General features: G+C 44.8%; 1 protein-coding gene across 1 annotated transcript in view; it reads left to right on the forward strand.

The window, feature by feature from the left end:
* The first annotated feature begins 451 nt into the window (after nt 1-451).
* DGKE (diacylglycerol kinase epsilon) overlaps nt 452-26,181 on the forward strand; it is an 83,978-nt gene continuing 58,248 nt past the window's right edge. The window contains exons 1-3 of the mRNA XM_063961283.1: nt 452-1,115; nt 22,212-22,374; nt 24,816-24,935. Coding sequence (XP_063817353.1) covers nt 688-1,115; nt 22,212-22,374; nt 24,816-24,935 — 711 coding nt within the window. The 5' untranslated portion in view covers nt 452-687. The remainder of the gene's footprint in view (nt 1,116-22,211; nt 22,375-24,815; nt 24,936-26,181) is intronic.

The raw sequence follows: 26,181 nt of genomic DNA on the forward strand, positions 1-26,181 counted from the left end.
TGCCTCCACGTCCGTCTTCCATGACTACTCTTTGTTGGTTTCAAGTGGCAAATTTGTGGTCCAAGACTATTTAACCATTTCACAACTACATCTACTTATTCAAAATGGAACAATATGATGCTTGTGCCCATTTTTTCAGTCTATTGTCATGCCCAAAAGTTTGTAGGCACAATACTAACATCTTTTTTGTAATAGCTGTTTTATTCTTTATACAATGTTTACCGAGTGATCTAACTTGATTTGTTTTAATACAACATGCTCAGATTAATACAACGTACTCTAGCACGAATAAGAAGTTAGTTTCAGCCGCCTCGTTTAAAAGGGACACTCGAGAATTATTATCCAGGTTCTGTGGCTGGCTGACTCCGAGCCGGCATTTCAGCTGATTTTAATCAGCCACAGAATCTGTGTGACTCCCGAGTGAGTCAGTGTCATGGGACGGTAAGCCTAGCTAAGTGATAACACCGACACTACGCATCCCACAGCGCGACACCCCCAGAGAAGCCCTGACAGGCAGGGGACCGCCGGATGAGAGGGCGCTGCACGGCTCCGGCATGTGTGTAACCAGGATGCTGCTGTAACAGAGGCGTCACCGCCAGCCTTACCGGTTCTAGTGTCGGGCAGCCGGGAGTCGCCGTGACGCACTCTTTGCGCATCCGGAGATCATGTCGGTGTGAGCGGCCGGACATGGAGGCTGCTGCTGCTGCCGGTGATGAGCGCGGGCTGAGCCTGGCAGTGTGGACGGTGTGCGCGGTGGCCCTGCCGGTACTGATAACGCTGTGGTGCAGTGTGCGCCGCTCCCGGCGGAGGTACCTGTCCCCGGCCGGGAAGCACTGCTGGCAGGACACGGATCTATTCGGACGGCCCACGTACTGCTCGGTGTGCGGCCTGCACATCCTGCGGGGAGCGTACTGCCTGTGCTGCGGCCTGTGCGCCGACGAGCCCTGCGTGTGGACGGCCAACAGGCGCTTCTCCTGCAAGGACGGGCTGGGGTGCCGAGATGGAGCCGCCGGCCGGAGTCATCATCACTGGGTCCGGGGGAACGTTCCGCTCTGCAGCCAGTGTGCGGTGTGCGGCCAGCAGTGCGGGAGCCAGCCCAAGCTATGCGACTACAGGTACCTGATAATGTTCCTCCTATACATCATACATTTATACTCATTATGGCCGGGGAGAGTATATACCAGGTGTGGGCAATTATTTCAGCTGGGGGGCTGCTTAACACTTCCAGCGAATATTCGAGGGCCACACACAAAATACTCAAAAAGAGATCCCTTTTTACACATTACGGCAGACAGCGTCCCCCTTTTTACACATTACGGCAGACAGCGCCCCCCTTTTTACACATTATGGCAGACAGCGCCCCCCTTTTTACACATTATGGCAGACAGCGTGCCCTTTTGACACATTACGACAGACAGCGTGCCCTTTTGACACATTACAGCAGACAGCGCCCCCGTTTTTACACACTACGGCAGACAGCGCCCCCGTTTTTACACACTACGGCAGACAGCGCCCCCGTTTTGACACATTGCGGCAGACAGCGCCCCCGTTTTGACACATTACGGCAGACAGCGCCCCCGTTTTGACACATTACGGCAGACAGCGTCCCCTTTTTACACATTACGGCAGACAGCGCCCCCATTTTTATACATTACGGCAGACAGCGCCCCCATTTTTATACATTACGGCAGACAGCGCCCCCGTTTTTATACATTACGGCAGACAGCGTCCCCGTTTTTATACATTACGGCAGTCAGCGCCCCCGTTTTTACACATTACGGCAGACAGCGCCCCCGTTTTTACACATTACGGCAGACAGTCCCTACCCCCCTTCCCCCCCCCCCCCTAAACCCATATTGCAGTTTTTAACTCCCCTCCCTCCCCACCCCTAAACCTATATGGCAGCTTAAGCAGTGATCCAGGGGCTGGCTGGACAGGGGGTTTACCTGTTTGTCACAGTGGCAGACGATCCCCGCTGTCCGATGATCCGCGCTGCTGCCGGCCAGAGTCACTGCTGATGTGGCCTCTCCTGCTCCTGCTCGCTGCCTGCCGCTTCTCCTCACTGGCCGCCGCATCTCGGCCGCCGCTCCTGCTCACTGCAGTGCCAGCCCCCGTGCCGCCCAGCGCATGATAACAGAGGAAATCCCGGTCAGCTGACCCTGTGACGTGATCGGGATTTCCTCAGCGGCGCCGCGTCTGAGAACACTGCAATGACAAGCGGCATGTCGGGCCGCTTGTCATTGCACTCTGGTGGGGCACAGCGGGTCAGGCAGGATCGGTCCGCGGGCCGCCTGTTGCCCACCCCTAGTATATACAGTATAGGGGCCCATTTATCATTACTCGCATATACACTGAGATCTGGCCTCAGTATTGTACTGGCATTAGGGTGGCAGCAGGACTGCTGCGTATGCTTGGACCTGTTGACCACACGTGCACAGCAGCGGCCATTTCCATGGAGGGTTCTGGGCAAATACTCTGTTGGCCGCGTATGCAGTGAGTAGCCCATAGGTTACGACGGGCTACCGCCATCTGCGAGATTGATAAATCTGGCAGCATCGCTTCCACTGTAGAAACTATGGGAATGCATGGATCACAGCAGCTATTGGAGATGTCTGCTGCGGTCCCTCCTACATACATTCAGGTAATATTTCATATTTGCAGCTAACCCCATGGTGTTTTCAGGGAAATAGATGCAAATATTTTTTGATAATTGGGCCCCATAAACTGATATGTCATCTAATAGGTAACCGGATGGAAGGTCACCAGTCAATAGGTTGACATGAAATGGTTAACATGGACAAAAGGTTGATTTGAAAAGGTCTGCATGAGTTTTTTTTTTTTTTTTTAATTATTTTTTATTTTCAAGACTTTTTCATACTTCACTATCCACATGAACTACAACTGGGAATAGCAACCTAAGCGAGGGGACATGTTGTACTGATCGGGGTCCACATGCTGAAAAGAACATTTTCACACCCAAAAAATTTAAAAACTCATGTTGATTTTTTCATGTGTCGACTCATTGATCCATAACCCTCTAATGTACTGCTGCTGGGCAACATCTAATTACTGTATGTATAAACACTTTTGTGTATGCTATATTTTTAAAATGTGCCATACATTTCTAACGATATAGTACGTACACCCTTTTACCATCAGCACCATCACGACCAAGTGAAGATTTTCTCCCAGGGGTTGTGAAATCTCAACAAAACGAATCGGTAAACAATGCAGGAGACCCCTCCCTGCGAAGCTTCCCCCCCCTCCCCCAGCCCCCTGACGACCGATCGTAAAACCAACCTGGGAAAATTACCTACAAAATGGTGGAAACCGCATTGCAGTCGGTTCAGTGGTCTCGGGACTTATAATCGGACAAACAGAGACTTTTCATTCATTAGAGGCGTGTGTGCGTGTGTGTGTGTGTGTGTGTGTATATAGATATGTATATATATATATATATATATATATATATATAGTATCCCTTATCCAAAATGCTTGGGACCAGAGGTATTTTGGATATCAGATTTTTCCGTATTTTGGAATAATTGCATACCATAATGAGATATCATGGTGATGGGACCCAAGTCTAAGCACAGAATGCATTTATGTTACATATACACCTTATACACACAGCCTGAAGGTCATTTTAGCCAATATTTTTAATAACATTGTGCATTAAACAAAGTGTGTGTACATTCACACAAATCATTTGTTTCATATACACCTTATACACACAGCCTGAAGGTCATTTAAAATGTGAAGCATAATGAAGGAACCTATATAAGGGACAATCCTAAAACAAAAAATAGCTACTTACTGAGGATAATACTCCCAAAAACAACAAGGGATATATTCAGCACAATGTGCCATCAGAATTTAAGACACTCTGTAAATAGCAAAAAAAGATCTAGTAAGAAATGCTAACATGTAATATAACAAGATTTATATGGCCCACTCTACACATACTCGCAGAACTGGTGCTCCAAAACCGGCTCCATGCTGGCAGTATGGATGAACAAGAGTGCCTGCTATTTATGGGACAGAGGACAGGAAGTGCCAATCACCCCGGAAGTGCGACAAAATTACGCCAGTATATACAATAGACTGCACCGTATAGACAGTAAACTATTCCAATTACTGCTAGTGACAATAGTAAGACTGCACGGCTCTAAATCATATAAATCATATAAAACGCTAAACAGAACATCACCTATTCAGAACAGCAAACAGACGCAGCGCCATGGCCGGACATGGCCTGCGTTCCACAGGTCCGGAAATAGGAAGTAACCATCGTGCGCAACGTCTAACAACAGCCGCCACAGGCGGCTTGATCCTAAACGGAAGTAGATGCGTGTCACCAATAGCTATCATAATGCGTTCCACCTCAGTTAACTAGTTATAGACACAAGGTTCACTGTATATCCGTGCGTTCCACCTGAATCTGTCAGGGGACGCAGTGCGTAGCACCACTAAAAGAAACAAAACCACATTAGATCACACTGCATAAAAAAGTGTGTATGCCTTCAAGGTCACCTGGCAGGAGAAAAATGAGCCCACCTCACAGTACAATGGCACCTAAGGGGGCACCATATGCATAGTAAACAAATGCACACATAATTATACATACAAAAGATCATAGTAAATAATAATAAATAAATACCCATATACAGACAGACATATATTAAAATACCAATACATTAACTGACATACATTGAATACCAATATGTATACAGTGTATATCCATTCAAAACATAGGTATACAATACACCTACATGAAATTATACTGACATGGGACTGTATGTCCTGTATAATGATCACCTAAAATGATACCCATGGGCCACATCCCTTTTATAATACTGTGGCCAATTTATATCTATGAACACCAGGCTAATAGCCAGATCACAGAAAGATATTGAGACTATTGTATTCATTCATGCCCTTCGGGAATATTGTGTCCAATTTATGGATCCAGAAACTCTCTCTTTGTTTCAACATTTATGAACGGTCACCCCCTAGAGCAGGTGGTGGAACCCAATCAATAAGTTTCCATTTTAATGCAGCTACCTGGTGTTTACAATTCAGAAAATGCCGTGCCACCGGTTTGTCAGTTTCCCCAGTCAATAAGGCTGAGTGTATAGACGACTGGTGGTTGGCCATGCGGTTTCGGAATGGGCGTGTAGTAAGCCCAACGTAATATAAACCACACGGGTATACCAATATACATATACCACAAAGTCTACCCGACCATGTAAATGATAAGAGATCTTAATTTTTGCTGCGGGGTACACTGGGCTCCACAAGGATAGACATAGGGGTGTAGAGTAGGATCTTGATCCGAGGCACCAAAAGGCTGAAAAGCTTTGACTGTTCCCAGAATGCACAGCGCCGCCTCCTCTATAACCCCGCCTCCCTGCACAGGAGCTCAGTTTTGTAGTTGGTGCCGCAGATAGCAGGCACATAACAGAGGGACTGCTCCGGGCAGCCCAAAGAAGAGCTTTTCTGAAGAAAAAGTGAAGACTTCAAGGGCAGCAGCGGTGGTAAATGTCAGAGACATTCACTGCTGCAGCTCCAGCTCTCCCTAGCGGCGCTGTACACTCCCGAGCCCTGGTTGCCGGGTAACTACAGCAGGAGGCTCCGGTTTTCTTCATGGTCAGGCACACACGGTGGGGGCTCTCCGGGATCGCGTGGCCGCGCTTCGGTAGGTGGTGAGTAGGTCCCGCTTGTGGGACCCGTACTTTATCGCGATCCGGCGCGGTCAGTGGGAGGCGGGCCGCGCGCGCTGGCGGTGGACACTGTGGCAGTACAGGCGATCCCACTAGATCACCAGGGCATGGGCGCAGGTCAGGTTTTCTCTCTAAACCAGTTTAATAAGAGCCCACAGTACCCGGTGGTTTTGCCAGCAGGGGGATAAGGCTTAGACCTGAAGCCCCTCCCCCAGCCCCAGGGTGCCATTTCCCACAAATGTTCCTGCCCTGGAGCTGCATATCTGTCTGTCCCTCACTCCCTGTCAGTGTCTGGGCGCCATTTCTCTCAGCTTCACTGTTCCTGGGACTGCTTGGGCAAATCCTCCTGTGTAAAGCCGCCTGGTTGTCAGTGCTGTGACTTTACATGACACTTAAGTATTCTACCTGCCTTTTAGACAGTGTTAGTTAAGAAAGAGTGCATTTAGTCAGGGTTTTCTAGTACAATTACCCTGTGATATACATCCAGTTCTTACTGTGCAGTGTTATATCTATTGACTACATAGCTATATATATAAGCTAGTCCAGTGCAGTATTATTGTTAGTAATAACCTCTGCATTGTACAAACTGTGACTATTTGTGTGTGCATTAGCTAGCTGAGTGGTGTCCATTTCGTGTCTTTCAATCAACTTGCTATCCCTATATTCTATAACCTGAGTGGGTAGGATGGTGGTTTCCTCAGCTCTACCTGTCACTACCGTCACGTCTCTAAAAGAGCCTACGGATAAACGTGTAGAGGGTTGTCTGAAAGCGATTTACACCCTTACGGGTGCTGCACAAAGGCCCACTATTGCAGCAACATGGGCTGCAGAGGCTATTGAAGCATGGGTCTTGGAGTTAGAAGCTGAAATCTCTTCTGACCATGCTAGACAATGGTTGTCATATATTGTCACAGCTTCTCGCTATATTAAAGAGGCAGCTTCTGATGCCGGTATCCTAGCAGCCAAGGCCTCTACTACGTCAGTCCTGGCTCGCCGGATATTGTGGCTGAGATCCTGGTCTGTGGATCTGGACTCTAGAAAAACCCTGGAGGTACTCCCTTTCAAGGGAGATATTCTGTTTGGGGAGGACTTAAATAAGATAGTGGCTGACTTGGCTGCTGCCAAAACTGTCTGTCTGCCAAGTACCACTCCTTCTGTGTCGAAGGCTAAAGGTACTTCCTTTCGCCCCTTTCGTACTTCAGGTAAAGCAAAAGGTCAGGCGTACAACAAGCAGACCCGCACTTCCAAACTTGGTAAGCCAAAGCCCAAAAGAGCATGGGTGGCCCGTCGGCCAGCTTCCAAAACCGATAAGCCTGCCGCATGACGGGGCGGGCCTCCCTCTGGGGGCTTCTAGGATATACCCAGGAATGGTTGAAGACCACTTCAGATGCCTGGGTACGGGAAGTCGTCACTCGATGTTACGCCATAGCCTTCAAAAACCGACCCCCTCATCGATTTTGCCGGACAGACGTCTCGTTGGACCAGACAAAGGCAAACACTCTACATTCGGTGGTACAGACCCTCCTGGATACAGGAGTCGTAGTACAGGTGCCTCTTGCGCAGAGGGGCCAGGGGTACTATTCTCCGCTGTTTCTAGTCCCGAAACCGAATGGGTCCTCCCGGCCCATTCTCAACCTCAAGGCATTGAACAGGTTTGTAAAGGTTTCCAAGTTCCGTATGGAAACCCTTCGCTCTATAGTTCTGGCCTTGGAACCTGGGGACTGCATGGTGTCCCTGGATATACAGGATGCTTACCTGCATATTCCTATAGCAGCGTCACATCAGCAATACCTGAGGTTTGCGATTGGCAACCTCCATTACCAGTTTCGGGCGTTACCTTTTGTTTTAACTACGGCTTCGCGAGTCTTCACCTAAGTCATGGCGGTGATGACGGTGGTACTCCGCCGTCAGGGGGTCAGGATACTGCCGTATCTGGACGACTTGTTAATCCTGGCAAGTTCCCCAGAACTTCTCCTACGTCATCTGGATATGGCGGTCCGGTTTCTACAAGCCCACGGGTGGCTCATCAACTGGAAGAAATCCTCCCTGGTCCCTGCTCAGGGCATGGTGCATCTGGGAGCGCTATTGGACACCCACAACCAGAGGTTGTTCTTGTCTCAGGAGAAAGTCCTGAAGCTTCAGGACAGGATTCGTTGCTTCCTTTCTCGTCCGCAAGTGTCGATACATTCGGCGATGCAGGTACTAGGCCTCATGGTCTCAGCATTCGACATGGTGGAGTATGCTCAATTCCATTCTCGCCCCCTACAGAGGCTAATTCTAGCCAAGTGGGACGGCCTGCCACACCGGATCAGGTCTCGCATGATCTCATGGACTCCGGAGGTTCGTCTGTCGCTGCTCTGGTGGCTCCGGGACCAACGATTGTGCAGGGGCCGTCCCTTCTGTATATCCAACTGGGTCCTGTTGATGACAGATGCCAGTCTAAGAGGTTGGGGCGCGGTGCTGGAGCAACACTCCCTTCAGGGTCGGTGGACCAAGGAGGTTTCCCTCCTCTCAATCAACATTCTGGAATTGCGGGCGGTCTTCAATGCATTGAACCTGGCCCAGCATTTAATTCAGAACCGTCCTGTTCAAGTACAGTCGGACAACGCCACCACAGTGGCTTACATAAATCATCAAGGCGGCACTCGAAGCAGTTTGGCAATGAAGGAAGTCTCACGGATTCTACATTGGGCGGAACGCCATCTACCGGCCATATCGGCAATATTCATTCCGGGAGTCCTGAATTGGGAAGCGGACTTTCTCAGTCGTCAGGACGTACATGCCGGCGAGTGGGGCCTCCATCCAGAAGTGTTTCAACTCCTAGTGGAAATGTGGGGCCTTCCAGACGTAGATCTGATGGCGTCTCGACACAATCACAAGGTTCCGGTCTACGGAGCAAGGACAAGGGATCCTCAAGCAGCATTCGTGGATGTGCTGGCGGTGCCGTGGAGGTTTCGGCTGCCGTACGTGTTCCCTCCGGTGTCACTCCTGCCCAGGGTAATTCGGAAGTTCAAGCAAGAAAGAGGAATTCTGCTTCTCATAGCTCCAGCGTGGCCCAGACGGCTCTGGTTCTCAAACCTGCAAGGCCTATCGTCAGAGCGTCCAATTCTACTTCCACAACGCCCAGACCTCCTTGTTCAGGGCCCCTGTGTCTACCAGGACCTAGCCCGGCTGTCTTTGACGGCGTGGCTCTTGAAGCTTCCGTCTTGAGGGCTAAAGGGTTTTCTGAGGCGGTCATTCAAACTATGTTGCGGGCCCGGAAACCGGCTTTGGCTCGGATTTACTATAGGGTCGGGCATTCTTACTTTGTTTGGTGCGCATCTAACGTTTATGACGCTTCCAAGTTTAGTATAGCTAAGTTGTTGGCTTTTCTTCAGCAGGGCCTGGACTTAGGCCTGCGTCTGGCCTCCCTCAAGGTTTAAATATCTGCCTTGTCGGTGTGGTTTCAGAGAAAAATTGTGACATTACCTGATGTGCATACCTTTACTCAGGGTGTGTTGCGTATCCAACCTCCCTATGTCCCGCCTGTGGCTCCTTGGGACTTGAAGGAAAATTGGTTTACAGAAGACTCTTGTGTGGGTGCACTCTTATGTTGATTTGTATTATGAAGATATTAAAACATAACTTTTATTATCTAATTTAAGAAAATATCCACATTTAACCACACTTAATCAGTAAAATATACTGGTATCCATATGTATACATATAACTCCACCCACCAACATCTCTGAAAAGTGCCACATAATAAATGGTGTGGCTGATCAGAGTAGAAGGGCTGGGGTGAGTGCTAAAAATAATCAATCAATTGAATAATTGATAGGAAAATTTTGGAAATGTTCTGGTTAGTCTATACTGATAGACTTATCGGGGGATGCAGACACTATAGCTCTGCACCCTGATCCCATCCAACCAGCACAAGCACAGCTTGTGTTAATGAGACCTGCAAGGGTCAATGGACTGGACTATTATAAGGAGTATGGATCCTAGTTGATGGTATCAAGCATTATCAATTTTAAAGTCTCAGGGAAAGATGGACCTTGAGAGAAATATTCAGTGTAGACCTATAAAGAGATGATGAGGAAGTGGTAAAAATAAGTCTATCAGTATAGACTAACCAGAACATTTCCAAAATTTTCCTATCAATTATTGATTGATTATTTTTAGCACTCACCCCAGCCCTTCTACTCTTATCAGCCACACCATTTATTATGTGGCACTTTTCAGAGATGTTGGTGGGTGGAGTCATATGTATACATATGGATACCAGTATATTTTACTGATTAAGTGTGGTTAAATGTGGATATTTTCTTAAATTAATTAGATAATAAAAGTTATGTTTTAATATCTTCATAATACAAATCAACATAAGAGTGCACCCACACAAGAGTCTTCTGTAAACCAATTTTCCTTCAACTCTGACTCTGGGTGCACCACCAGGTTCAAATAATAGGAATTAATCCTGTACATCGTATTTCATTCTGGTACTACATAATTTTGTCTGAATCTTATGGACTGGTGCGGAATCACACCCTTCTCCGTGGGCTCCTTGGGACTTGTCGGTGGTTTTGGAGGCGTTACAAGAGTTTCCGTTTGAACCTCTTGGTTCAGCTGATCTTAAGTGGCTTTCCCTTAGGGTGGTGTTTCTGCTAGCTATTGCCTCCGCTAGAAGAGTGTCGGATTTGGGTGCCTTGTCATGTAGTTCCCCATATCTGATATTTCACTGTGACCGGGCGGTTCTTAGGACTCGTCCCGGATACTTACCAAAGGTGGTTTCTTCGTTCCACCTTAACCAGGAGATTGTGGTTCCGGCACTTGTTTCTCCTGATCTGTCTCCCAAAGAGCAGTCTTTGGATGTGGTACGGGCTCTCCGTATCTATGTGAAGAGAACTGCTTCTATTAGGAAATCTGATTCTCTCTTTGTGCTGTTTGGATTTCACAAACGGGGTTGGCCTGCTCATAAGCAAACTTTGGCCAGATGGATTAGAATGGTGATTGCACATGCTTATGTGAGGGCTGGCCCCTCGGCTCCTGCTCACATTACGGCCCATTCTACTCGGTCTGTTGGACCTTCTTGGGCGGCCCGCCGTGGTGCGACCCTTGAACAATTGTGCAAGGAGGCTACGTGGTCCTCTGTGAACACGTTCATAAGGTTCTATGCCTTCGATACTGCCGCTTCCCAGGATGCTTTCTTTGGACGCCGGGTTCTTGTACCCGCTACAGTGCGTCCTTTCCCATAAGGAACTGCTTTAGGACATCCACTATGTCTATCCTTGTGGAGCCCAATGTACCCCGCAGCAGAAAACGAGTTTTATGGTAAGAACTTACCTTTGTTAAAACTCTTACTGCGAGGTACACTGGGCTCCACAAGGCGCCCACCCTGACGCACTTAGCTTCTTTGGGTTAATATGGCATTAGCCGCTGACACTTCTCCTGTCGTGAGAGTGTGGTGTATGTGGCTACTAACCGTTGTCGTCTCTCTTCCTGCTACTGCATTGGGCTGGTTAACTAAAAACTAAGCTCCTGTGCAGGGAGGCGGGGTTATAGAGGAGGCGGCGCTGTGCATTCTGTGAACAGTCAAAGCTTTTCAGCCTGTTGATGCCTCAGATCAAGATCCTACTCTACACCCCTATGTCTATCCTTGTGGAGCCCAGTGTACCTCGCAGAAAGCGTTTTAACAAAGGTAAGTTCTTACCATAAAACTCGTTTTTTTTTTTACCCGTGTGAGGATGTGCAAAATATGGACCAGTGGTCATAGCTCAGCATGTGGTGCAACCTTCACATGAAAAACTACCAGGTTTAGCCTTCATTAATTGTATATGGTCCACACCAGTTTCAGGATGTAAAGTGGGTCGCATAAGAAGCTGTTTTAAATTAGGGCCCCTTTTGTATGCCATCATCGGCGGGCCCACTTTTGTAAAAGGTAGTCCTGGGTCAGAGGCAACAATGGGCCAATGTTTGTTTATAGTTTTACGAATAGTACTTGAACAGTTGTCAAATTTAGTGGTGAACAACATACGGTTAGCAGCTTTGTTGTCTTTAATATTGCCTTCCAAGAATATCTTTTCAGCATTAATAAGATAACGGTCCAGGGTTCTGGTTGTATACCCTTGCTGGAGAAACCTCTCTCGGATCTCCTTTAATTGACTATCTCTCATATTCTCATCCGAGTTAATTCTCATAACCCGGAGGTATTGAGACACTGGAAGATTTTCTTTCAGAGAGGGTGGATGATGACTACTAGCCTGTAAGATGACATTCCTGTCTGTAGGTTTACAGAAGAGCGTAGTCGCAAGTTGATTTTCCTGTATGTAGATAAATACGTCAAGAAAGCTAATTTTTTTTCAGGGAGACAGTAAATGTAAACCTAATGGGACTAATCAAACTGTTGAGCTCAGTTACCATAGATGTGAACTCATCCTCCGAACCACTCCAAAGGAGAAATACATTGCCAATAAATTGTCTAAAAAAAACGAATGTGATGCCCATATTTGCACAACAGCATGTGAAATTGATTGTCAATCAGTGTTGCTTCCTAAGTGGACAGTTTGATTTCACAGAAGTGTGATTGACTTGGAGTTACATTGTGTTGATTAAGTGTTCCCTTTATTTTTTCGAGCAGTGTATATTCAATAGGTATGGATAATGCTGATGATTGTTGAAGAGCCCCACGCAGAACCTCCAAACCTTCTAAGTGGGGAATAACGGTATAACGTGAGCATACATCAATCGTGGCCAATAGTGTACACCCAACCAAACCAGAAAAATTGCCAAGTTGCTCCAAAAATTCACCCGTATCTAATCTACCACTACTCACTACCAAAGGTTGAAGAATGCTATTGTGAAAAACAGCCAATGGCTGCAGTAGAGATCCCTCAGCAGCAATAATAGGCCTTCTGGGCGGGTTATGCAAACTCTTGTGAACTTTTTGGAGCATATAAATTATCGGGCAACGTGGATGTTCAACAGTTAAGTATGCTAAAAGATCTTTATTGAGGCATCCTCCTTTGAATCCTACCTCTAGACATTGGTCAATCTTAGTCTTTAGTTTGGGAATAGGATTATTGCTCAACTGCATATAGGTTGATGTATCGGACCGTTGTTGTGTCACCTCATGATCATAATCATGCCAATTTTGCACGACCACTGCCCCACCCTTGTCCGCAGGGTGTATAACCAATTGGGAGTTGTCCTTCAACCGCTTTAATGCTTCTCTCTCTGCAGGAGATAGATTATCAAATATTTTGGGTGCAGGTATCTGGTTGGTATCCTCTTTCACTAGACGCAAAAAGGTAAGACTGGCATTACCAGAGACAGGATCAGAGGAGGAGGATCTTTTAAATTTTGATGGAGTACCATCCTGACTGGGCGTGTTCATAAAAAACTCCTTAAGCCGTAGACTACGGCCGAATTTGTATAGCTCTATGGTACCTTGAAATTTATGCCTGGATGTAGGGACATAGGAAAGACCACGTGCTAATAAACTCATTTTGGATTCATTCAATAGTGTATCAGATAAATTAAACACAGTAGTTATACCCGTCTCGGTCTTCCCCTTCTCCTTGCACTCCCCACACCTCAGGTGGGGCCTACGGGTTTTCTGGAACCTCCACTCGTTTCTGCAGGATTCACGAAACCCGTTTCTAAAAAACGGGGATTCTCACGAGATCCCTCGTTTGGTTCGGTAACAAGTTGATTGGGAAGAGCCAAAATCATTACTACGGGCATACACTCGTCGATGTCTGTAAGAACTGGTACCTCGGCCATTGGTCTTAATATTGTTGTTACCCAAAAGTCACCGGTACACTGAGTGATTTTTATAGAATTCACAGTAGTTCATTTCCTACGTTTGATGGAAATCAGTTCCTTGTGATAATTCTCAATATGTGATTGTAATCTATCTAAGGAGTTGCCTGTCAATCATATTTCAATACAGGAATAGCTGTAAGATTAGTAGACTCAATCTCTAATCGGATTTTCTTAAATTCACTACAAACCTCTTCTAAGTCATAAGGTCGAGCGAACATTTGTTCAAAACACCGCACCAGCGGCTACAAAATAGGGGGTTATTTCTCCCCAATGTCGGTATGTTGGCCACACGAAACCCCCTAGGGATTTGTTTCCTTCTAGGGTATTCGAACAAAAACTGTACATGTAATAACAAATCTACCTCACGCTGGCGATGTTTTAGAACTTAAAAATATATATCAGCCGGTGTTTCTGCTGGAAGTATATCAAAATCAAGCTTGTCAAAAAGTAACTTCTCTGCCTCATAATCCGTAAAAGAAACGGTTCCTTGTTCTGCTTGTGACAGAAGACCATCATCTAGTAAATATTAGTGATGAGCGAGGTTCGGTTTTACTCGGTTTTACTCGGTTTTACTCGGTTCTCAAAACGGCATCTTATTGGCTATCCAAAACACGTGACATCCGTGAGCCAATAAGATGCCGTTTTGAGAACCGAGTAAAACCGAGTAAAACCGAGTAAAACCGAATCCGCTCATCACTAGTAAATATGAACCTCCTTGCGCCATGATGAATTTACTGTATATCTCTCCCACCAATAAATAATACAAAAACAAAACATATAAACAAGAAAAGAAAAAATATAAATTATCACAATTGCTCAATATCAGTAGGGTTCAAAATTCAATTACATCCCATTTACTCATGTGCAAATTTCCAATAGACATCATATGTATGGGTGTCGAGAAATCAATAGCAGACACAGGGGTATATGCAATTGCGGGCGAATCGCGGCAAATTATCGCCGTTTTTTTAATTCAACACAATTCGACAGGTGAATTCCGGCAGGTGGCTGCCGGAATTCACCATATTCAATGAAAAACGGATTCGACATTCCCGCGGTCGAAAAACGGCCGATTTGCCGGATTTTGCCGCGAATTTAAAAAACCGGAAAAACCCGGAAAAAAATGGCGTGGGGTCCCCCCTCCAAAGCATAACCAGCCTCGGGCTCTTCGAGCTGGTCCTGGTTGTAAAAATGCGGGGGGGAAATTGACAGGGGATCCCCCGTATTTTTAAAACCAGCACCGGGCTCTGCACCTGGTGCAAAAAATACGGGGGACAAAAAGAGTCGGGGTCCCCCGTATTTTTTACACCAGCATCGGGCTCCACTAGCTGGACAGATAATGCCACAGCCGGGGGTCACTTTTATACAGTGCCCTGCGGCCGTGGCATTAAATATCCAACTAGTCACCCCTGGCCGGGGTACCCTGGGGGGAGTGGGGACCCCTTTAATCAAGGGGTCCCCCCCCCCAGCCACCCAAGGGCCAGGGGTGAAGCCCGAGGCTGTCCCCCCCCCCCCCATCCAAGGGCTGCGGATGGGAGGCTGATAGCCTTGAGAAAAATGTCAGAATATTGTTTTTCCCAGTAGTACTACAAGTCCCAGCAAGCCTCCCCCGCAAGCTGGTACTTGGAGAACCACAAGTACCAGCATGCGGGAGAAAAACGGGCCCGCTGGTACCTGTAGTACTACAGGGAAAAAAATACCCAAATAAAAACAGGACACACACACCGTGACAAGTACAACTTTATTACATCCTGCCGACACACACATACTTACCTATGTTGACACGCCGACTGCCACAGTCTCCGACGATCCGAGGGTACCTGTGAAAAAATTATACTCACCTTCCAGCGTCCAGAGATAAATCCATGTCCAGAGTATAATCCAGGTACTTAGCAAAATAACAAAACGCAAAAACCCGTGCCAGCGGACTGAAAGGCGTCCCATATTGACACATGAGACCCCTTTCCCCGAATGCAGAGACCTCTCCGTGACAGCTGTCACTGAAAGGTCTCTTCAGCCAATCAGGAAGCGCTACTACGTGGCGCTCACCTGATTGGCTGTGCGCTGTCTGTGCTGTGACAGCGTATCGCAAAGCCTCTCCATTACTTTCAATGGTGGGAACTTTGCCGTCAGCGGGGGGGTTACCCGCGGTCAGCCGCTGACCGGCGGGTGACCCCACCGCTAACCGCAAGGTTCCCACCATTGAATATAATGGAGAGGCTTTGCGATGCGCTGTCTGAGCTCAGACGCGCAGAGACAATCAGCAGAGTGCAAGGACGTTGCACTCACTGATTGGCTGAAGAGACCTTTCAGTGACAGCTGTCACAGAGAGGTCTCTGCATTCGGGGAAAGGGGTCTCATGTGTCAATATGGGACCCCTTTCAGTCCGCTGGCACGGGTTTTTGCGTTTTGTTATTTTGCCAAGTACCTGGATTATACTCTGGACGTGGATTTATCTCTGGACGCTGGAAGGTGAGTATAATTTTTTCACAGGTACCCTCGGCTCGTCGGAGACTGTGGCAGTCGGCGTGTCAACATAGGTAAGTATGTGTGTGTCGGCAGTATGTAATAAAGTTGTACTTGTCACGGTGTGTGTGTCCTGTTTTTATTTGGGTATTTTTTTCCCAGTAGTACTACAGGTACCAGCGGGCCCGTTTTTCTCCCGCATGCTGGTACTTGTGGTTCTCCAAGTACCAGCTTGCGGGGAGGCTTGCTGGGACTTGTAGTACTACTGGAAAAAACAATATTCTGACATTTTTCTCAAGGCTATCAGCCTCCCATCCGCAGCCCTTGGATGGGGGGGACAGCCTCGGGCTTCACCCCTGGCCCTTGGGTGGCTGGGGGGGGACCCCTTGATTGAAGGGGTCCCCACTCCCCCAGGGTACCCCGGCCAGGAGTGACTAGTTGGATATTTAATGCCACGGCCGCAGGGCACTGTATAAAAGTGACCCCCGGCTGTGGCATTATCTGTCCAGCTAGTGGAGCCCGATGCTGGTGTAAAAAATACGGGGGACCCCTACTCTTTTTGTCCCCCGTATTTTTTGCGCCAGCACCAGGCGCAGAGCCCGGTGCTGGTTTTAAAAATACGGGGGATCCCCTGTCAAATTTTTCCCCGCATTTTTAGAACCAGGACCAGCTCTAAGAGCCCGACGCTGGTTATGCTTTGGAGGGGGGACCGCACGCCATTTTTTTCCTTGATTTTATCGTTCCAGCTATAAAAAAAAATATATATTTTTTTAAAAATATATAAATAATACTTGTGCCTCCAAAAAAGACAAACCAAGTACCTAATCCCTTCTAATATAAATAGATATGCTATTACCAAAAAAAAAAACACCAAAAAAAACATGTTTTAAAATTTTTTAATTGGTTTCACCCTCCAAAGTGTGGCGGATTGAAAATGACGAATTTACTGTCTAAAAGCACTGTTGTCGAATTTCCAAACTTGAATTGAATACACTTTGGTCGAATTGCAGCACTTGTATCATTGCAGAAAAGTCGAATTTGACAAAAGTCGAATTTCAAAAAGTCGAATTTTGAAAGTCCGTTTTTTTGACGGAAAGCACTGAATTGCATTGACGATTTTTTTTTTTTTGGGGCGAAAAATTCCCGAAATTCGACAATTTCGGGAATTCGACCGCAATTGCATATACCCAACAGTCCGTATGATTATATATCTCCATAGGTCCCACACTCTCATAAATCTTCTTAGACAACTCACGGGGGTGCTCCCAATGGATCCACTGGTGTGCTACACTCAATATACACAGTTTCACAGTTCGGTCGGAGGGTGCACTCTCCAAAGATAGTCGGAATACAGTAGATATATTTCAGCATCAATTTATTCACAGTAGCCTCACAGTATCTCTCTCGACGTTTCGATTCACAACATGAATCTTCATCAGGATAAGGCTTATACCATTTCAGCATTAAAAAATTCAAATATAAATAGATTCAGCTAAAATACAGCGTCTAAACAAAGAAAAAAAGACGCATAAATAAGATCAAGCCTGCCAGGCCACCATAGGGCATAAAATACCAGGGTGACAAACCACCTCCACCAATCCATTATACCACATTAGCATCATCCCTATATACGGTGAAAACCTACACACATAACTCACTCGGTATCATGTCAAATGGATATGCAGCCCAATATGATAATAATAGATGATGCGAACCAGTCTGCCAGCATGTTTCTAAAAGGAACAAATAAACAATTACATGTAAATGTGAAGCATAATGAAGGAACCTATATAAGGGACAATCCTAAAACAAAAAATAGCTACTTACTGAGGATAATACTCCCAAAAACAAGGGATATATTCAGCACAATGTGCCACCAGAATTTAAGACACACTGTAAATAGCCAAAAAGAATCTAGTAAGAAATGCTAACATGTAATATAACAAGATTTATATGGCCCACTCTACACATACTCACAGTACTGGTGCTCCAAAACCGGCTCCATGCTGGCAGCATGGATGAACAAGAGTGCCTGCTATTTATGGGACAGAGGACAGGAAGTGCCAATCACCCCGGAAGTGCAACCAAATGACGCCAATATATACAATAGACTGCACCGTATATACAGTAAATTATTCCAAGTACTGCTAGTGACAACAGTGAGACTGCACGGATCCAAATCATATAAAACGCAAAACAGAACATCACCTATTCAGAACAGCAAACAGACGCAGCACCACGGGCAGAAATGGCCTGCGTTCCACAGGTCCGGAAATAGGAAGTAACCGCCGTGCGCAACTTCTAAACAGCCGCCACAGGCAGCTTCCAAGGATCCTAAACGGAAGTAGATGCGTGTCACTGGCCACCAATAGATATCATAATGCGGTCCACCTCAGTTAACTAGATATAGACACATGGTGCACTGTATATCCGTGCTCTGTATATGTGTGTGTGTGTGTGTGTGTGTGTGTGTGTGTGTATATATATATATATATATATATATATATATATATACACACATACATATATACACTGCTCAGAAAAATAAAGGGAACACTTAACACAATGTAACTCCAAGTCAATCACACTTCTGTGAAATCAAACTGTCCTCTTAGGAAGCAACACTGATTGACAATCAATTTCACATGCTGTTGTGCAACTGGAAAAGACAACAGGTGGAAATTATAGGCAATTAGCAAGACACCCCCAATAAAGGAGTTGTTCTGCAGGTGGTGACCACAGACCGCTTCTCAGCTCCTATGCTTTCTGGCTGATGTTTTGGTCACTTTTGAAAGCTGGCGGTGCTTTCACTCTAGTGGTAGCATGAGACAGAGTCTACAACCCACACAAGTGGCTCAGGTAGTGCAGCTCATCCAGGATGGCACATCAATGTGAGCTGTGGCAAGAAGGTCTGCTGTGTCTGTCAGCGTAGTGTCCAGAGCATGGAGGCGCTACCAGGAGACAGGCCAGTACATCAAGAGACGTAGAGGAGGCCGTAGGAGGGCAACAACCCAGCAGCAGGACCGCTACCTCCGCCTTTGTGCAAGGAGGAACAGGAGGAGCACTGCCAGTGCCCTGCAAAATGACCTCCAGCAAGCCACAAATGTGCATGTGTCTATTCAAACGATCAGAAACAGACTCCATGAGGGCGGTATGAGGGCCCGACGTCCACAGGTGGGGTTGTGTTTACAGCCCAACACCATGCAGGACGTTTGGCATTTGCCAGAGAACACCAAGATTGGCAAATTCGCCACTGGCGCCCTGTGCTCTTCACAGATGAAAGCAGATTCTCACTGAGCACATGTGACAGACGTGACAGAGTCTGGAGATGCCAAGGAAAACATTCTGCTGCCTGCAACATCCTCCAGCATGACCGGTTTGGCAGTGGGTCAGTAATGGTGTGGGGTGGCATTTCTTTGGGGGGGCCTCACAGCCCTCCATGTGCTCGCCAGAGGTAGCCTGACTGCCATTAGGTACCAAGATGAGATCCTCAGACCCCTTGTGAGACCATATGCTGGTGCGGTTGGCCCTGGGTTCCTCCTAATGCAAGACAATGCTAGACCTCATGTGGCTGGAGTGTATCAGCATTTCCTGCAAGACAAAGGCATTGATGCTATGGACTGGCCCACCCGTTCCCCAGACCTGAATCCAATTGAGCACATCTGGGACATCATGTCTCGCTCCATCCACCAACGCCACGTTGCACCACAGACTGTCCAGGAGTTGGCGGATGCTTTAGTCCAGGTCTGGGAGGAGATCCCTCAGGAGACCATCCACTACCTCATCAGGAGCATGCCCAGGCGTTGTAGGGAGGTCATACAGGCACGTGGAGGCCACACACACTACTGAGCCTCATTTTGACTTGTTTTAAGGACATTACATCAAAGTTGGATCAGCCTGTAGTGTGTTTTTCCACTTTAATTTTGAGTGTGACTCCAAATCCAGACCTCCATGGGTTAATAAATTTGATTTCCATTGATAATTTGTGTGATTTTGTTGTCCGCACATTCAACTATGTAAAGAACAAAGTATTTAATAAGAATATTTCATTCATTCAGATCTAGGATGTGTTATTTTAGTGTTCCCTTTATTTTTTTGAGCAATGTATTTTGGAATTAGCGGAATTGGTCCTTAAATGTAATACTTTTAAATATAAGGACACATCCTATATGCAGACATCAGGGACAGCGATGGGGTCAAATTTAGTCCCCGCTTACGCAAATTTGTACATGACGCATTATGAGAATTCATTTATCTTTCCAAAATATGGGCATCACATTCGTGTTTTTTTTTAGACCATTTATTGGCAATGTATTTCTCCTTTGGAATGGTTCGGAAGATGAGTTCACATCTATGGTAACTGAGCTGAACTGAACATATTATTAGTACCAGTCAAAAGTTTGGACACCTTCTCATTCACTGGTTTTTATTTACTTTAATTATTTAGGGTTGTCCACTGTGTACTAACCCTACCTCTGCACAACACAACTGATGGTCTCAAACACATTAGGGAGGCAAGTAATTCCACAGATTGACTCTTGACAAGGCACACCTGTTAATTCAAAACCATTCCAGGAGACTACCTCATGAAGCTGATTGAGAGAATGCCAAGAGTGTGCAAAGTTGTCATCAAAGCAAAAGGGGGCTACTTTGAGGAGTCTAAAATATAAAACATATTTTGATTTGTTTAACACTTTTTTTGTTTACAACATAATTCCATATGTGTTCTTTCATAGTTTTGATGTCTTCAGTATTAATCTACAATGTAGAAAATAATTAAAATAAATAAAAACCAGTGAATGAGAAGACGTGTCCAAACTTTCGACTGGTACTGTGTATGTATATATATATATATATATATGTGTGTGTGTGTGTACATATGTGTGTGTGTGTGTGTGTGTGTGTGTATATATATATATATATATATATATATATATATATATATATATATATATAAAGCCTGACCAAGGTTTGTGATTAAAACCGAAACGTTGCACATCAAAATCGGGAGACTGGACCCGTTTATTTGAATTACGTCCTGGAGTGCCGCTTCATTGTGCTTATATCTTCAACCTGCAAAGTTGATTTAGAGGGCACCGGGCAAGCTGACTGTGATGTTTATTTCATGAGTGCCGAATACAAATACTAATATATATATATATATATATATATATATATATATATATATATATATATATATATATATATATATATATATATATATATTGGGTAGTGGGGGTATGGTGCCACAGGTGTGTGTGAACAGATATTTATAAAAAGATAATACAGTGATTAAAGACACTCCTTTAAAAATGTAAGGTGTCAGCTAACCCCTAAATATTCGGCAGTGATAAGCTGCCTTTGAGATTAAGATGTGGAAGGGGGGAATAGGGGTACCAGCGACTTACAATGTCTAATTAGAATTAACTATGAAGAATATAGCTGGATACGGTTTTCAAAAAAAGTGGTAACAAATTTATTTATACAAAGTATGATAATGGGATAAAAAAGTAGATAAAAGGCTGGATAATAAGAGCAATAAAAAATGATAGAAATACAGAGATAAAATACTGCAGTTTAAGCTAGAACCCTAAATCACATAAAATCAGTAAAAACAAATTTCTACTGATAAAAAATGCTTAAGGTTAAAAAAGTGATGCTTATCTTTGAAAATGGAGGGTCAATGGAGGTGTACCTCCATTGACCCTCCATTTTCAAAGATAAGCATCACTTTTTTAACCTTAAGCATTTTTTATCAGTAGAAATTTGTTTTTACTGATTTTATGTGATTTAGGGTTCTAGCTTAAACTGCAGTATTTTATCTCTGTATTTCTATCATTTTTTATTGCTCTTATTATCCAGCCTTTTATCTACTTTTTTATCCCATTATCATACTTTGTATAAATAAATTTGTTACCACTTTTTTTGAAAACCGTATCCAGCTATATTCTTCATAGTTAATTCTAATTAGACATTGTAAGTCGCTGGTACCCCTATTCCCCCCTTCCACATATATATATATATATATATATATATATATATATATATATATATACACACAGTATATATAAATGGGTTCATTTTACGGATATATTTATACACAAAACTGATATAAGTGTGCAGTACCTGAGATCGTTCAAACCCTCTTGGACATAATTATTTTAATCTGTCTCAAAATAAAAATAAAAAGTCTATGCATTTTGCCTGTTCATACAGATGCATCTGGTGTCAAAGAACTGTCCATGATGACTGCATACAAAGCCATTTGAAGACCGAGGACTGTGATCTTGGTGAATTTAGAAACCTCATTATACCACCAAATTATATTTTGGCTGTTAAACAGATGAAGAAGAGCAAACCTCCAGATTGTATGAAAGAGGTACAGAAATATTTACATAAAACACAAATTGTGGATTTTTCTAGACTTTGAATACACTGGAAAACGAATATCTAGTGGAATAAGGTTTCATTGCAGAAATACATGAATAATACACATTAAATTGCATTGTCTGATGGTTATATTGTGTCAGCTGCTGCACCAACCGTAGACTGGTAAGCTGATGCTACCGATCCTGTGACCCTTTGCAGATGTTCATGGAACTAGTTAGTGCCAAACAGCTGTCTGAAGAGTGCACATGGCATTGTTCCAACACTTCAGTTTGGGTGCCCAAACAGGACTTTTTGCGCCATGACCAATAGTTTAGTCAGGTTTAGCCGCTTTACGCGGCTAAACCCGATTGCTATGGGCGCATTCAGTGCGGAAACGGGGGAGATTTGTATTTCGCCCTCTGCGATCTCTCGTCACTTTAGATGGGAGATAGAGGGCAATAACATTTGAATCTCTCCCATAGTGTCAGCTACTATTCTATGATAAGTGCAACACGACATTAAGAACACAGGAGCCAGATGGAACATTTAAGAAACACAATCTAATATTAAAGAAATGTCACTATTGGTGATGTTACTGTGTTGTGTCCACCGAGCGGAGATACCATTGGGTTCTCCTTCCCGGAAGTGACATATCGACTGTCTCGGGACGACAAATATTGTGGTTTGATTTCTTCATCTTTTTTCCACAAGTTGAATAGTATATCTACATATATCTGTAAGTCTTGTCTCCCCTAGTATTTTTTGATCAGATACTAATAATGTACTTATGATCACGGAGTCACATGATCTCCGTAACCCAGAAGTATTTTGAATGCTAAATGTTTTTAAATGAGACATAAGAGTTTCTAAAGTAAATATTATGCATATAACACAATTCTTAAGCACTGAGTCTGTCTTATTAATGGATATAAACCTGTGGAATAGTCAGGGAATTATTTTATATATTATTTTACACTAATTAGAGGGATTGAGTGAACAGCTGTTGACCTGTTAAGTAATCATGGAGGGTATAAATACTAGAGATGAGCGGATTCGGTTTTACACGGTTCTCAAAACCGAATCTTATTGGCTCATGGATGTCACGTGTTTTGGATAGCCAATAAGATTCGGTTTTGAGAACCGAGTAAAACCGAATTCGCTCATCTCTAATAAATACCCAGACAGTTTGCATACACACCACCTTTGATAAAGCTGCAGTGCCTTGCAGTGAAACGCGTCAGGAGGCTTGCCAGGCCACTTTCTTTCCTGCCATCTCAGCTGCCTTGGTGTGTCTGAACCAGGACTGGAGCGCAAAATCCACAGAGAAATAATTCACCACCCATCCTTGCACAACAGGAGGAACCGCATTGCAGTGAGGATCCCTCTCAACCCTTGCCTGGGTTTGAGTCCAGCAAAAGGACAATTCCAAGGGACTACACCTCCAGCGGCTTAATGTGGTAATAACCTTTGTGGGACTTCACCTTTGGTCCATTTCCAGTGTTTTATCAGCAAAGATTTTGCCAGTCCACTTTATATTAGGAACGGACTACACCAGAAAGGCAGCAGTCATTTAAATGGTGAACTATATAAGTGGCCATACCATCGTTTATTTTTGTGTTTTTAGAAAGTTGTATAATTTAAATTGTGATTAATTTTTCACTCAATCCTTCTTAGTTATATTTATTCCATTGTGCGCTGCTATTTTATTCTGTTTATCTGTTTGTGGTTCTGGGGTTGACTACCCCATTTTGTAGTAGCAGCATTAGAAAAGCAACATCTATCAAGCGCCCAAAACCCCTCCTTTTTTACCTTGGTAGAAAACTTTTTGTGTTGTGTTGGTGTTTATGTATACAGTATATTGCGTAGAGGAAAATGAGTGGTACAACATGAGTACTTGCACTAACAGTGGAGAGCAGCTGCTTTAGAACAAGAATTACTTTTACCAGAAACGTAGTAGATAATTGGAATAGGCTTCCGACAGGAAAATGTAAACATGTGGCATAAACATAAAGCTATCCCAAATGTGTAAAATGTTAGAGCTCCAACAGATTTTATGTTTTTAGGAATAAAAAATGGACAGAAGAGATGGGCCATGTGGTTCTTATCAGCTGACACAGTCTCCACAAATAAGTACTTGTGTTTTATTGGAGATGAATTACATCCTTCTGTGGATATTAGAAGTGAACTCTGAGTGTATGAGCTGTATAACAACACTCATGATTCTATACGTTCTTAAAACCCTTCAGTGACTTTTTAAAACCAGTAGAGAACACATTAGCCCATAAATCAAGACCAGTCTTCTAAATTAAGTCTTGTATATTACTATTTTGTTCTGCAGCAGAACAAATCAGTTCATTAACGATTGTGTTAGCGTAATCTACGGTTTCATTTTTCGCTTTTTTTTTTTTTTTTTTTTAAATTTAAATATAACCCCATCATGTTCTCTTTTAGTTAGTGTCTGCTATGGGAAGTAACTGGACGCCTTTGATTGTTTTGGCAAATACACGAAGTGGGAACAATATGGGTGATGTTCTAGTTAGTGAATTTAAAGGTCTTCTAAATCCTGTACAGGTGAGTACAGCATTAAAATGCTTTGTTGCTGTATTTGTCCAGTACACTCCATCTTCTGAATATCATTGTTATACCTGCAGGGCATTGAGTGGGAGTCTTGCAAGGATCTGCCCTGACAAGAGTTGGAATCATATCTGGACATATTGGGCCTGATTCAGATGTGGGCCCGAATGTAATGACGCTCGAGCTTGGCGTCCGTGCTGGATGCCGGACGAACGCAGACTGGTTTTTTTTAAGAAGCAATCAGTTACAAGGCATGCTTTTGCCTAATAAGTGATTGCCCCTTTAAAAAGTATGAGTTCGGTTGGCATCCCGCATGGCCGCCGAACTCGAGCGTCATTACATCCGGCCCGTGGTTGGAGGTGCTATTGCTGCTGCTTATATGGAAGCAGTAGCAATAGCACTACTATGGTAATGCAGCAGGAAGTGTCACACCTCCTGCTGCATTACTTATCCGAGCTGTGTCCTTAAGGCCCGTACACACTGGCCGATATATCGCGGGTCCGTCGGCCAGTGTGTACGGGCGATATGTCTGTGAACTCCATCGTTCACAGACATATCGCGTCGGCCCTGTAGCACAGCCAACGGGCAATATATTTATAGATATATTGGCGCATCTCTGCGTGTGTACAGGCGACCAGCCGACCGCCCGTACACAAGCTGCAGCAGCCGGCGGTGATAGCTGCCCGCCCAGTTCATGACGTCAGTCCCCGACGGTTCAGGCAGTGTGTATGCACAGCACACTGCCCGATCCGTCCATAGATATATCTGCAGATCAATTGATCTGCAGATATATCTATCAGTATGTACCCACCATTAGACTCCGCATTGGATCAACTGGGATTGCGCTAGCCGGACGCTGCAGATGCAACAAATAGGCCAGGAATGCTCCATCCTCCGGTGGAGATCTTGGCACAATCCCTCCCCAACAATGGCAGTGAGCATTGGTACTTTGTGGTATGCGCCACACAAGCGTCAGAACCTGAATCGGGCCCATTGTGAAGAGTTGGTATGTTGGGAATTGCTGATTGTTCCTCTATTTTAAGATCTATGGGGGTAATTCCAAGTTGATCACAGCAGGATATTTTTTAGCAGTTGGGCAAAACCATGTGCACTGCAGCGGGAGGCAGAAATAACATGTGCAGAGAGAGTTAGATTTGGGTGGGTTATTTTGTTTCTGTGCAGGGTAAATACTGGCTGCTTTATTTTTACACTGCAATTTAGATTGCAGATTGAACACACCACA

The sequence above is a fragment of the Pseudophryne corroboree genome, chromosome 3 (genome assembly GCF_028390025.1).
Source record: "Pseudophryne corroboree isolate aPseCor3 chromosome 3, aPseCor3.hap2, whole genome shotgun sequence".
In the NCBI taxonomy this organism is placed as follows: Eukaryota; Metazoa; Chordata; class Amphibia; order Anura; family Myobatrachidae; genus Pseudophryne; species Pseudophryne corroboree.